At 37.4% G+C, this 12,253-nt stretch overlaps 2 protein-coding genes across 3 annotated transcripts; one reads left to right on the top strand and one right to left on the bottom strand.

The window, feature by feature from the left end:
* The first annotated feature begins 1,423 nt into the window (after positions 1 to 1,423).
* Positions 1,424 to 7,022, top strand: wdr73 (WD repeat domain 73). Its single transcript, XM_046867484.1, has 8 exons — positions 1,424 to 1,691; positions 1,814 to 1,881; positions 3,683 to 3,768; positions 3,854 to 3,942; positions 5,209 to 5,276; positions 5,584 to 5,745; positions 6,325 to 6,693; positions 6,778 to 7,022. Exons 1-8 carry the CDS (start codon positions 1,645 to 1,647, stop codon positions 7,020 to 7,022), a joined length of 1,134 nt encoding a protein of 377 aa, XP_046723440.1. The 5' UTR covers positions 1,424 to 1,644.
* A 47-nt stretch (positions 7,023 to 7,069) lies between these two features.
* Positions 7,070 to 12,225, bottom strand: LOC124397744 (sialidase-3-like). Of its 2 annotated transcripts, none has more exons than XM_046867481.1 (3): positions 12,066 to 12,225; positions 8,784 to 9,016; positions 7,070 to 8,706 (listed from the first exon to the last, which is right to left on the bottom strand). In XM_046867481.1, exons 2-3 carry the CDS (start codon positions 9,009 to 9,011, stop codon positions 7,756 to 7,758), a joined length of 1,179 nt encoding a protein of 392 aa, XP_046723437.1. In that variant the 5' UTR covers positions 9,012 to 9,016; positions 12,066 to 12,225; the 3' UTR covers positions 7,070 to 7,755. The 2 variants fall into 2 exon arrangements, with proteins under 2 accessions (XP_046723437.1, XP_046723438.1); XM_046867482.1 differs by having other exon boundaries at positions 8,784 to 9,013; positions 12,066 to 12,218.
* Between the last annotated feature and the right edge of the window lie 28 nt (positions 12,226 to 12,253).

The following is a 12,253-nucleotide window of genomic DNA, read 5'->3' as shown; positions in this document are numbered from 1 at the left end:
AATTGGAATAAAAAGTTTTTTATGGGAGAGAAAACACAACGTATTAACTAGAAACAAATCGAAGCACAAAGACTTCTGTCCTGAGGCCATCACATGCTTTTAAGGAGAGTTTTCAATTGTTATATGTGCAGAGTGAAAACTTCCTCCGTAAAAACTCTCGCAAGAACTGCAGAGCTACGATTGTGATCTCATGACAGGTTCTCAATTCATGTAATTTATATATTTACCTCAAATTAGCAATTAACTGCATGATTTTTAAAATGTAGTGGAATCAGTGGTGGTCTGTCAGGGCCAGTAAGGCCTTTTCTGCTGAACAGAAACACTAACTTATGTTTTATATATTTTTTTGTCCAGGAATATGTATAAAATACATATGTATACAATCCTTTCAATAGTCCATTCTTTTCATTTCAGAGCATTTGTTTCGAGTATGGTGCTGCTGCTGCAACACCAAGTATGAGCTTTTTGTTTGTTTGTTTGTTTTTTTAATATAAACTCAATGTTGCCTTGAGCTGTTGCTTTAACCAATCAGAATGTGATTTGTCAATTCCAAAGCCCCCTAGCAGGTGTCCAAACACGGCTACCAGCATCTACTACAAACTTGATTTGGCCACAGATACACTAACGATAACATTTACAAGACAGACTTTTCAAGAAAAGTTGGACATTTTCAGGAAAGGTCAGCAAACACTATTTTACAATTTACCTTCACTTCAAATCCGTATGAAAACTGCAATGCAAAGCAAAAAAATGCACCGAAATGTACGGAAAATGTTATGAGGGTAATTGTGAGGCTTCTAATAGAGTTATGTATGTGGGCGTCAGTGAAAGGAGACTTGTTAAATTTTGTTCATTGGTTTTCTTGCCTTAGTAATGCCATTCATTCTCACTGCATGAGATACCTGTATACAGTATAACAGAGTGCTGTGAGGCAGATCTCTGCTGTTATACTGCATTTCTGTATAATATTGATATAAAATTGATATTTGTATAGCTGTAGCATCATGATGATAGGACGCCACTGCAGGCCTAAGTGTGAAATGCAAGGTCTGCCACTGAGTTTAGTAAAAAATGAAAATATTACTTATTAAAATGCAGTGAAGTATTTTTGTCAAGTGAAAATACGTTTTAAGTATAAGTAAAAGTATAAAAATGAAATGAATGAATGAATGAATAAATAAATAAATAAATAAATAAATAAATAAATAAATAAATAAATAAATAAATAAATATCAAAATTAAAGGCATTGATTTCATTATACACATCTTTTTCGAACCTAAGATAAAATAATAATAATAATAATAATAATAATAATAATAATAATAATAATAATAATAATAATAATAATAATTCTGAAGTGTGTGCAGCAGGTGGCAGCAAACATCCGCGTGATCGGAAACTCACGTCAAATTTGTAGCAACGAAGAAGAACTTCCGCAATTTAGGCTCCCTTTCATTTCATACTGCCTTGATCCACATATAAAGCTTGTACACACTACACACTAGAGCACTTTACATCCTATAGAGAACCATTTGGAATTAAATCAGTGAAGTGCGGTTTTGTTTCCTCTTCAGCGGCTGTTGTATTTAATGAGCGAGAGAATAGAGAGTATATATTTAAGGTAGAACAAAAAGGAGATAAGAATGTCATCTGATGAAGCGGACGACTGGTTTATGCAGTCCTTTACACTGTAAGTCATAAAAGGGGGTTGAACATGATGAGATTCCTGGAGATTTGTCTTTATGAGCCAGACAGATGTTGAAAGTAAGAGCACCTCTGATGCTGACATTATGTCTGTTGTCTTCCTTGCAGCTATAAAGACCTGCATGAATTTCAGCTCGAGCATCCGACAAAAACTATTGAGTGGACAGGAGAAAAAAGTAAAGTATTGCTGATTGTCATTATTTTTATATTCCAGCATATCCAGTGTGTACATGAATTGCATGTGGAAGATTATTTGTACATCAGAATCAGAAATAGCTTTATTACCAAGTATGTTTACAGGAGCTTCCAGTGCAGGAGAAAGTACAGTCACAATATAACAAAATATAAGTAAAACAGACAATTAATTATTGCACTATATACAGAAGTAGAAATGTTGTTTAAATGAATGTACAGATGTGTGCAGTTGTACAATTCGGATTCTATATATAAATGTGTCAGTTATGATGGACAATGTGTAGTTCTGAATATTGTAATTGTTCATGCAGAGTATAGCCTGCAGGAGGAAACCCACAAGCCTGGCTGTTATGGTAGATGATGTTCTGTAGCGCTGACCAGGAGGCAACAGTTCGAAGAGAGAGTGGGCTGGGTGTGTGAGGTCCAAATTGATTTTCTTATCCCTTTTCCCCACTGTGGAGGAGTGAAGATCTTGGAGGTTGGGGCACCAATAATCAGCAGTCCTGGCTGTCCGCTGTAGCCTCTTGATGTCTGGTTTGGTAGCTGAACCAAACCAGACAGTTATGGATGTACACAGGACAGACTCAATGGCGAATTAAGTACAACCTCTGCAGGGCCTTTTTAGCAATGAAGTCAATATTATTGTCCCACTTCAGGTCATGAGAGATGGTGCTACCCAGAAACTTGACTCCACTGTGCTGTTCATGATGGCGAGTGGGGGGAGTGCTGGGGGAATTCTCCTGAAGTCCCCGATCATCTCCACTGTTTTGAGTGTGTTGCGCTCCAGGTTGTTGTGATTGCACCAGACAGTCAGCTCTTTCACCTCCTGTCTGTAAGCAGACTCATCTCCGTCCTGGATGAGGCCGGTGACTGTAATGTCGTAGTGAGAGACCTGGATGTGAGGTTGCCCAGCCTCACTATCTGCTGCCTGTCTATCCACTGACAGATTGGGAAGGGCATGGAGAGCTGCGTCAGTTTGGCTGAGAGAAGGTCAGGAATGATGATATTAAATGCCGAACTGAAGTCTAAAAAGAAGATGCTTGCGTAGGTCCCAGGTCTATCAAGATGTTGCAGAATATAATGCAGTCCCAAGTTGACTCAATCATCCGCATACCTTTTTGCTCTGTAGGCAAAGTAAAGAGGATCTAGCAAGGGTCCTGTGATATCCTTCAGGTAGGCCAGGACCAGTCTTTCAAATGACTTAATGATCACAGACATGAGAGCAACAGCTCTGTAAGCATTAAGATCATTGGTTTGGGTTTTTTGGAGACTAAAATAATCTTGGAGCGTTTGAAGTATCAGGGAAGTACACACAGCTCCAGTGATCTGTTGATGATCTAAGTGAAAATGGGGCCAGTTGGTCAGCAGCATTAATGCTTTTAGACAGGCAGGTGAAACATCATCTGGGCCTGAAGCTTTCCTAGTCATCTGTCTTCTGAAGACTCGTTTTATATCCTCTACACATACCTTAAGCACAGGTTTGATGGACGGGGAGGCAGGAAGGGGGATGGCAGGAGGGGTAGGGGGTAAATAATAATAAGAGAATGATAACTCCCTCATTTTTTTTTATCTTTCCTGGTCATCTTCTGATCGTTAGTTAACTTAATAGTTGCATGTGTTACGTCTCCCCATCCAAAAAGAAAGTAAGCAATGGGATGTTCCTTGTCCTGACCATGGCCATAATGGCCTTAGCACATGCACAGACATCACCTTAAAACTGAATAAGTCTCATATTAATGCAATAGATGAAATGAACTTGTATGGATGCTTCTTCTGTTCCAGGTATATGTGTTGCAGGTTACATGTCAGAGAAGAATGAAATTTTAGAGCTGTTGTTGCCTTTGAAATTGTATGCAAAGGGGAATAAGGTAAGTCCAAATCTAGACAAATTTCTTTGTATATTTCTCATCAAAAATGCAACCCAAATACAATCTTCTTTTTCAATGTGCAAAGGGACTCTGTCCAGAGCGTGACTTTAAAGTGCAGCATGGTGGATTTAGTGAAGAGCCGGTTGAGTGCCTGAAACACATCTTTGGTAAACGGTACGTTTAATGCGTAGTAGCTTGATCACCCTCAAAAAGAATCTTGCTAATTTCAACTGAATGTTGAACCTGTAATGGATTATTGGTCAGGGTGCAGAGAACATCAATTTTAGCAAGAATGCATAACACACATCAGAAAAATAGAACTTTGTGTCCACCGCTAATATCCAAGGTGAAATGTCTGAAAATTTTGTTGTGCTTTTCTGTTTGTGGTATTTCTTAAATAAAAGTTGGTAACATGAAAGACTAGAATTGTGGCAAAGGTACAGAATCTCACAAAAGTGAGTACACCCTTTACTGGCCTTTTAAAAATAACAACATTCAGCCATTATTGTCAGAATAGCTGGCAACAAAAGTGAGTACACCCTAAGGGAACATGTCAAAACTGTGTCCAAAATGTTAATATTTTGTGTAAGCACCATTGTTATCTGCCTTAATCCTCCTGGGCATAGAATTCACCAGAGCTGCACAGGTTGTTCCTGGGATCCTCTTCCACGCCACCATAATGACATCACGGTGCTTCTGGATGTTTGGCACATGGTGCTTCTCCACCTTCCCCTTGATGATCCCCACAGGTGCTCAATAGGGTTCAGGTCTGGAGACATACTTGACCACTCCTTCAGCAAGGCAGTTGTTATCCTGGTGGTGTGTTTGGGGTTGTTATGTTGAAAATCCATCTATCGGCCAAGGGAGGGCATCATGTTCTGCTTCAGAGTGTCACAGTACATGTTGGAATCCATGTTTCCCTCAATGAACTGCAGCTCCCCAGTACTAGCAGCACTCATGCAGCCCCAGACCATGATACTACCACCACCATGCTTGACTGTAGGCAAGACACAATTTTCTTGTTACTTCTCACCAGGGAACCCGTCTTCTGTATGACCCTGGCTTCTATATGGTAACTCAGTTTCAGGGTGTTACCGATCTTCTTATAGCCTCACCATCTTTGTAGAGATCAACAATTCTAATTCTTAAATCCTGCCATGTTGAACATCCAGTGGTCAGTATAAGAGAATTGTACTCACCAAAGAATTATATTTTAACTGCTCTAATACAAGATACACAAAATTGTGGTCCTGTCAAGCAGACAAAAAAAAAAAAAAAGCGTGTAGATCTAGATGTGACAAAAAGGTTTTTTTTAACAAATTATGTTCTAAGCTCAAATGCCTGAAAGAATTGTGAGATAATTATAATTGTACATTTCTCTGTTATAATAATGAATAATAGTTCTAGAGTCATCACCTTTTAACTGTGATCTATTTGCAGATGTGTGGTGACTAGTGGGCATTCTAATTCCGAAATCCAGGTCTGGGACATTGGAGATGATGATAGTGGTATTTATTTAATATTATTGATTATTTCAGCACAATAATATGTAGTTTGTTTTAATTTTTATGTATGCAGCCATTTTTCAAAATCATAACTTTAGTATTGGCACACTTGATTAAACTGTCTATTTTTTTTTTGTATAATTATAGAGGTTATATTTATGTTATTTTCAGCCTTAAGCAAATAAACTAAAAAAAAAAAAAAACATTTTTCATAACCTTTTTTTTCTCTTTACGAATATTGCCAATTTATTTTGGAGCTGATTGTGTTTTTGTTAACTCATTTTAAAACTTTGTCACCTTTGGTTTTCAGATGTTATCAAGAGAACAGGAGTTATAAACTGCAGTCACACATCAGCCAAAGGAAGAAAACTTGCTTCGGGTTTCACTCAGAATCCTTCTGTTCTTCACGGCTCTACAATACATGATGTTCAACAGACTGATATAAGCTCAGGGGGAAAGCTTTATGCAGTAGGTAATAATGATGATATCTGTCTTGTTTTTGTTTTTTTTTGTTCACTTTCTGTTTTAACCAGCATTTAAAGTCAGGATGCAGATCCAGCAAAGCATTTTATATAGACAAAACCAGTAATACACTAATATATGCTACAGCTATATTGCTATTTTAGCAACTCCAGTTTTCTAAATATGATCCAGTTTGGGTTCTTTAGCAGATTCCCTGTTGCAGTTTATCCAGTCGCATGTATTTATGTATTTTATTTAGCTGAGAGATAGATACTAGCTACAGGGACATAGGACATAGGCTCACCTTTGTGTCTTATTTGTGATCTTGTGATTTGAGGATTTTAGGAAAATGTAATGGTTGAAGACAGACATGTGTTTAATCATTAATAAATCAAATGAGAGGTCACATCTATTTGGTAAAATTAATCACCACTACAAAAGAAACCATTCACTTTAAATTGCATTATTCATAGCCATTTCTTTTATTAGTTCATTAGTTGCTTATCCATGCCATTGTAAGCACTGAGTTTTTGCAGGTGAACTAAACAAATTTTGTTCTAACCCAGGATTCTTTTTTTGTTGTTCATAGAAACAGACTCATTGGATATAGTGAGTGGTCTGCAGTTTGTGACTGATAATACATTTGCTATTTGTGCAACTAATGGCACTCTGTATCTGGGAGATTCAAGAAACCCAAAAATCAATCATTATGCTCTCTCAAAAAGTTCAACTGGCTCACATTGGACTTTTGGATTGAGGACAGTTGAAGCACAGTGTGACACTGCCTCATGCACTGTAGCAAGACTTTCCTCTTCTGGTCAGATAATCGTGTCTGATCTACGAAACCCGAGCACTCCAATCAGCCAGGCTCAGCTTTCCCTGCAGCAAAATGATCTCAGTGACGAGTTTGTGACGATCACATGGGCTCCTGCTCTGGATGACCTTCTTGCGGTGTCAGGTATATCATATTATTGTATCTTCTTCTAACTTGATGGGTTTGTTCAGAGAAGTGGATTGACTTTGTTCATGTTTTCATTTTAAGGATTTGACGGATCAGTGCAAATCTTTGACACAAAAAGCTGGAGCACCGATTCACAGACGCCTAGGCCCGTTTTTGTTCATCGGGGTCACAACTTATCGTGGAAAGAAAAGGCTGATGCCACTCTTGTGGTCACAACTCATGTGTGGCATCCATGGCGGCCAAGAACCTTGCTCTCTGCAGCTTCAGATGGATCTATACATGTCTGGGACTGGGTAGAGCAAGATAATGAGAGCACAGAAAAATGAAAAAATATAGTTTGATCCTCTTTCAAGTTATAGATGCTTAAAATATTTCTGTATTTTTTATTGTAAAATATATATTTCTGTATTTTTTTTATTGTAAAAGAAAATAAATTGAAATGTGTATTTGATGCATCATTGACACTGCTGAGTAAAAGTTAACGCTAATTGTGCCACTGGGTTCAAACAGTGGCCCGACAACCATCATGAGAAAATACAGAGCCAATCAAACTGTAGCATTTACCAACTGCACAAATAACATTAGAAGTATCGCAGCCTCTTCGTAGAATTTTAGATACTGAGACAAGAAAAAAGACACCGGACCTTAATGCGTTTTAGGTCAGTTGTCCGAGGCCTCTGTCTAACTGACACATTCCAGCATACCTCCCATACCTTCAAAAAAGATAAATTAATTTCACATTTGTTTTTTTGGTTACAGTAAAAACACATCGTTCCAGTGTTTTTAAGATTATGTGGATATGGCCAGAGTGTAACTATAGCTAAAATTAGTTGTGGATGCTTGCTGTATTTTCCATCTCCTCAACAAGCTCTCTGAAATGCACATTAAGGATCTAGATCTACACATGGATTTCGCAAAGCTGTTTCATGACCATGTCTTTTGTTAAAAGCGCCACAATATTAGAATTGTAATTCTAAAAACTGTGATAAGAATTAAATCTCATGTAGGTGTATTTATGCTTTTCTTTAAACAAGATTATTATTAACCATGCAAAAACATCTACTGATTTTGCATGATATCACAGAGAGAAAACTCCACAAAGGCTATTTCTTCAAGCTCACTCTTCTTCCCACACTCCATGAGGCAAGAAAACTGACCAGGCTTCTGGCATGAGGTCAGATCTGAATATCCACTAGGGCCTTGATGGATGATCCATGGTTTGCTCCAACCAGATATACTAAGAGGAGATTTATTCAAATACACACCAAGAGCCTTTCTACTCCTTCTGTCAGTTGGATGGGAATAAAGGAGCCAAGTCTTTGTGTATTGTGCTAAACAATTCTCTTGGTCCTCAGGTGCAGAGAAGCTCACCACACTCCCCTGGCAGCCATGAGAGGGCTCTACTAGTTTCCGTGCAACATGAGGTCTATCAAACGCTGCTCCACTGCTCTTACTCAAAGCCTCGACTCTGTGACCTTTACTGCTCCGTGCGTTGCAGTATAACTCACTCCTGGACTCCTGGTCTACGATCTCTGCCATCTCACACTCACAAGACTCACTACTTACTCTTTCTCCAAACTGCCATGTGACCCCACAATCATCACTATAGAATGCGAAAGCATGGGATGTAACCCATAGTGGAAAATGAAAGGGAAAACATCGACAATGAATATAATAGACATAAGCAGGAATGATGAGTCGGCCACTCTTCATCTGAATGCCGTGGCCAGGCCCAACAGCAAATGTAGCCCAATTTCTAATCTCATGTCCAATCACACTTTCGGTCAAGTCTATTGTGCTGGTCCAGCTTTGTCCGTTGTCACTACTGGTGATGTAACACAGTCGAGCTTTGTTCTTACCGGTGTGAATCTGGTGATGCTCACTGGTCTTGCCCAGCACACAGATAAAAAACAGAAAGAGAGTCTTAGTTTCTTTCTCATACACCGGACATGGGTTCATGGTGCGATGTCCTGGCAAACAAGCTGTGCTAAGCTCCTGAACAGGTGACCACTGAAAAGAAACATGACCGTATCTAAGACCATTTGAGGAAAAAATTTAAAGTAATACAATGTTTGCACCATCATTACCCGAATGGACCCATCCTGCTGTGTTCCTCTTCTCATGACCAGGAGGATGGCATCATGATCGCATGGTGATGCTCTTTTCTCAGCAAAAGCAAGAAAGGTTTGGGTCTCGCTCATGTAGATTAGAGCTGGGATTCTATATGTTATGCCATTTATCTCTTTTCTAAACAATGTTGTTTTTCGTGGTTTTGCTTGGAGTATTTGGGAATAACCACGTGTCCGGTTTTCCATTTCTTCTGGAAACAAATAAGAATAAAATGTCATGACTTTTTCATTGTTAAACCATTTTGTGTTAAAAATAACAAATACACAATTCATAGATTTTTTATTATTGTATAATAATGGTTCATTGTTTTCTAGACAAATTGTTAAATCTCAGCACCTCCCAAGGCCTAAATATTTTAAACAAAACTATTGACTGTCAGTAACGGCTCTTCCTGGACAAACCCATAATGGATCTGGTATCAGCCTGGATGGGATATAAATCCATTGCAAGCTACCATGCTCAGATGCACTTGTCAGCATTTCAGCAGACGCTCGTTCTTTCACTTAGTGGGCTCATTTATTTTAGCCAATTCACTTACTGACAGGAAACCTTTAAAAGTAGGAAATGCACAGAAAGATGCTTTAGACAGTAACCCAGTATCAAACCTGGGACCCTGGTGCTGTGAGTCAGTAAGAATCTCAGAAAAAAATTATCCAATAAAATCCAGTTACATTGTATGGCCAAAATTTTGTGGACACCTGACCATCACTTTCAGATATGCTCTTTGAACATCCTATATCAGAATGAGTCCCCTCTATTGGTTTACCTCCATATATATATATATATATATATATATATATATATATATATATATATATATATATATATATATATATATATAAATAAATATTGGAGCACAGACACCCTAAAGGTGTTCAGTGTGATTGGGTTTAGGGCTCTCTGCAGGACACTCAAGTTCTCCACTCTAACCTTAGCAGGTCATGTCTTTATAGACCTTGCTTTGAATTACCATGCTGGAACATGATATATATATATATATATATATATATATATATATATATATATATATATATATATATATATATATATATATAAATATAAAGATACTTTAGCCAATTATGTGCCACCAAATTTGTGGCAAAAGTTTTGGAACACAACACAACAATGACATCTTGTTAAAAAGCAATTTCATCATCACATTGATTTTTATTGCAAAAAGCAACAACATTTGCAGATACTCGGTAGTCGTACATCTAATCTAATCTACTTCTAATTTCAGTCCTAATCCTAATTCTAAACACATTGGTCACATATTGATCAGAGGCTACTAAATGTTTACTAAATTGTACTGTAGCAGATTCAGTATCGTCAATAAATACAGTATCAATCATTGCTTTAGGACCGGAAATCGTATTGTATTATGTGGAATATGATATATACTACATGGACAAAAATGTGGACACTTGACCATAAGATTCGTACGTGCATCCCGTTCCACATTTATTCCTTATTTGCTGTCATAATAGCCTCCACTTTTCTGGAAAGTGTTCCACTAGATTTGTGTGCCTCTTGAGCCACAAGGATTTTAATAAAGTCACTTACTGATGAAGGGTGAGGCCTGACTGTGCAGATAGTGTTCCAATTTATTCCAAATGTGTTCAATAGGGTTGAGGTCACACCTCTATAGCAGGCCACTACATATCTTCCGGTCCAACCAACGTAAACTATATCTTATTTGAGCTGGCTTTGTACACAGGGACATTTTCATGCTGGAACAGGTTTGAGTCTCCTAGTTTAAGTGAAGGCAAAATTGAATGATATTACATCCTAAGGCGTACAATAATATTGTGTGTCAACTATGTGGTAGCAGTTTGAGAAAAAATAATTATGGCTATACCTTTTTATTTAACCACTTCCAGGTTGAGGCCACACATTAGTATCTGTTCCATAAGTTAATATAATGAATTTACATATTTGTTTTGTATTGTATTGTATTCAGAGATAGGAAGTAGCGAAGTGCAAATCCTTCATTACTTTACTTGAGTAGATTTTTCTGGAATCAAATACTTAACTATTTATTTTTCTGACAACTTTTCAATTTTACTTATTAATTTTTTTCACAATTATTTGTACTTTCCACTTCTTACATTTTCAAACCAGGCTTGTTACTTTAGTTTTAATCAATTTAGTGACACGATCAATATATATATATTTTTTAATTGCGCACAGTTTTCAGCCCATCAACCTATTTCTTGACATTGTGTGACTTTTTTAACTACTGGTATATCATTTCCTGGCTCTCACACACTACAGTCGTAGTCTATGGGGCTAACGTGGATGTGACAGAGGGAGTCAGCGATGTTAACATGACTGAGAAGAGAGACATTCCTAATCACCTCATCATCATCATCTTTTCTCTGCTTGTGTTCTATATGGTGGTTGTTCAGCCTGGATACATTCATTAGATAACAACATTTTTAATTCTTGTATATCAATATATTGATATGATGTGAGGTCCGGTTTAGTGTGTGACACAAAAACAGGTTAAATGGCTACTTTTTACGTAAGTCATGTCAGAGCCCAAACTTCTTTACTTTAACTTGATTGAATAAGTGTAATTAGTACTTTAACTTTTAAAACATGAGTATCTGTACTTCTACTTGAGTAAAGGATGTGTGTAATTTTGCCACCTCTGATTGTTATATTGTCTTTTGTCACAAGGGGGCTCTCCATAATGCTACTTTAAAATTAAGTAAACCCAGGTACTGTATATCCTCAATTAAGTCATCCTGAATTGAAATAATGAAGTAATGAAACAGTATTTCAGGAAAAATTGTAACTACATTCACAATCAAATCCCTTCTTTCTATTATAAAAACAACAGAAATCGTTATAGAATGTGTAATGTTTTTAATGGTTATCATTAAAATTGTATTGGTTCTAATGGACACAGTAATGGTCCTTCTGGGTCTGTTTGTAATGTATGGGCATGTTATAGTCTAGTGAATACCATAAGGACCAATAGTAATTCACATGTAAATCACATGCTGGTATCAAAATATGGATCTTTGGGTCCCCCACCCAGATTTCTAAGTTTCTACACTAATTTTTTTGGTTTTTATGTTAATGATTTAATAATGTTCACAAACACACTCCGTCACGTGGTGTTAATGATTAAAGACCAGCTGATGGTTTGTAATCGTATTTGTACTATTTGAAACCAGTTAGAATTTCCTGGTATTTTGTAGCTGTGAGAGAAGGAAATCATTCTCTTTTACCTGGTTGTGAATTTCGTTTCCGATTTCAGAGCGCCTGCATTTTCCTGGTGCTCCGGACTGAGCTGTAATAACAATCTGCAATGCAACGTTTGGATGCGTTCTTTCGGTCTAATGAGGAATAGCGGACAGGATCTTTGGACTGACTGCGGAAATCCTCGCACGACTGCATTATGGGAAATGCAGTCATT

This window comes from Silurus meridionalis, chromosome 15, assembly GCF_014805685.1.
Source record: "Silurus meridionalis isolate SWU-2019-XX chromosome 15, ASM1480568v1, whole genome shotgun sequence".
In the NCBI taxonomy this organism is placed as follows: domain Eukaryota; kingdom Metazoa; phylum Chordata; class Actinopteri; order Siluriformes; family Siluridae; genus Silurus; species Silurus meridionalis.
Note: the sequence above shows the minus strand (reverse complement) of the source record. Positions and strands in the feature narration are given on the sequence as shown.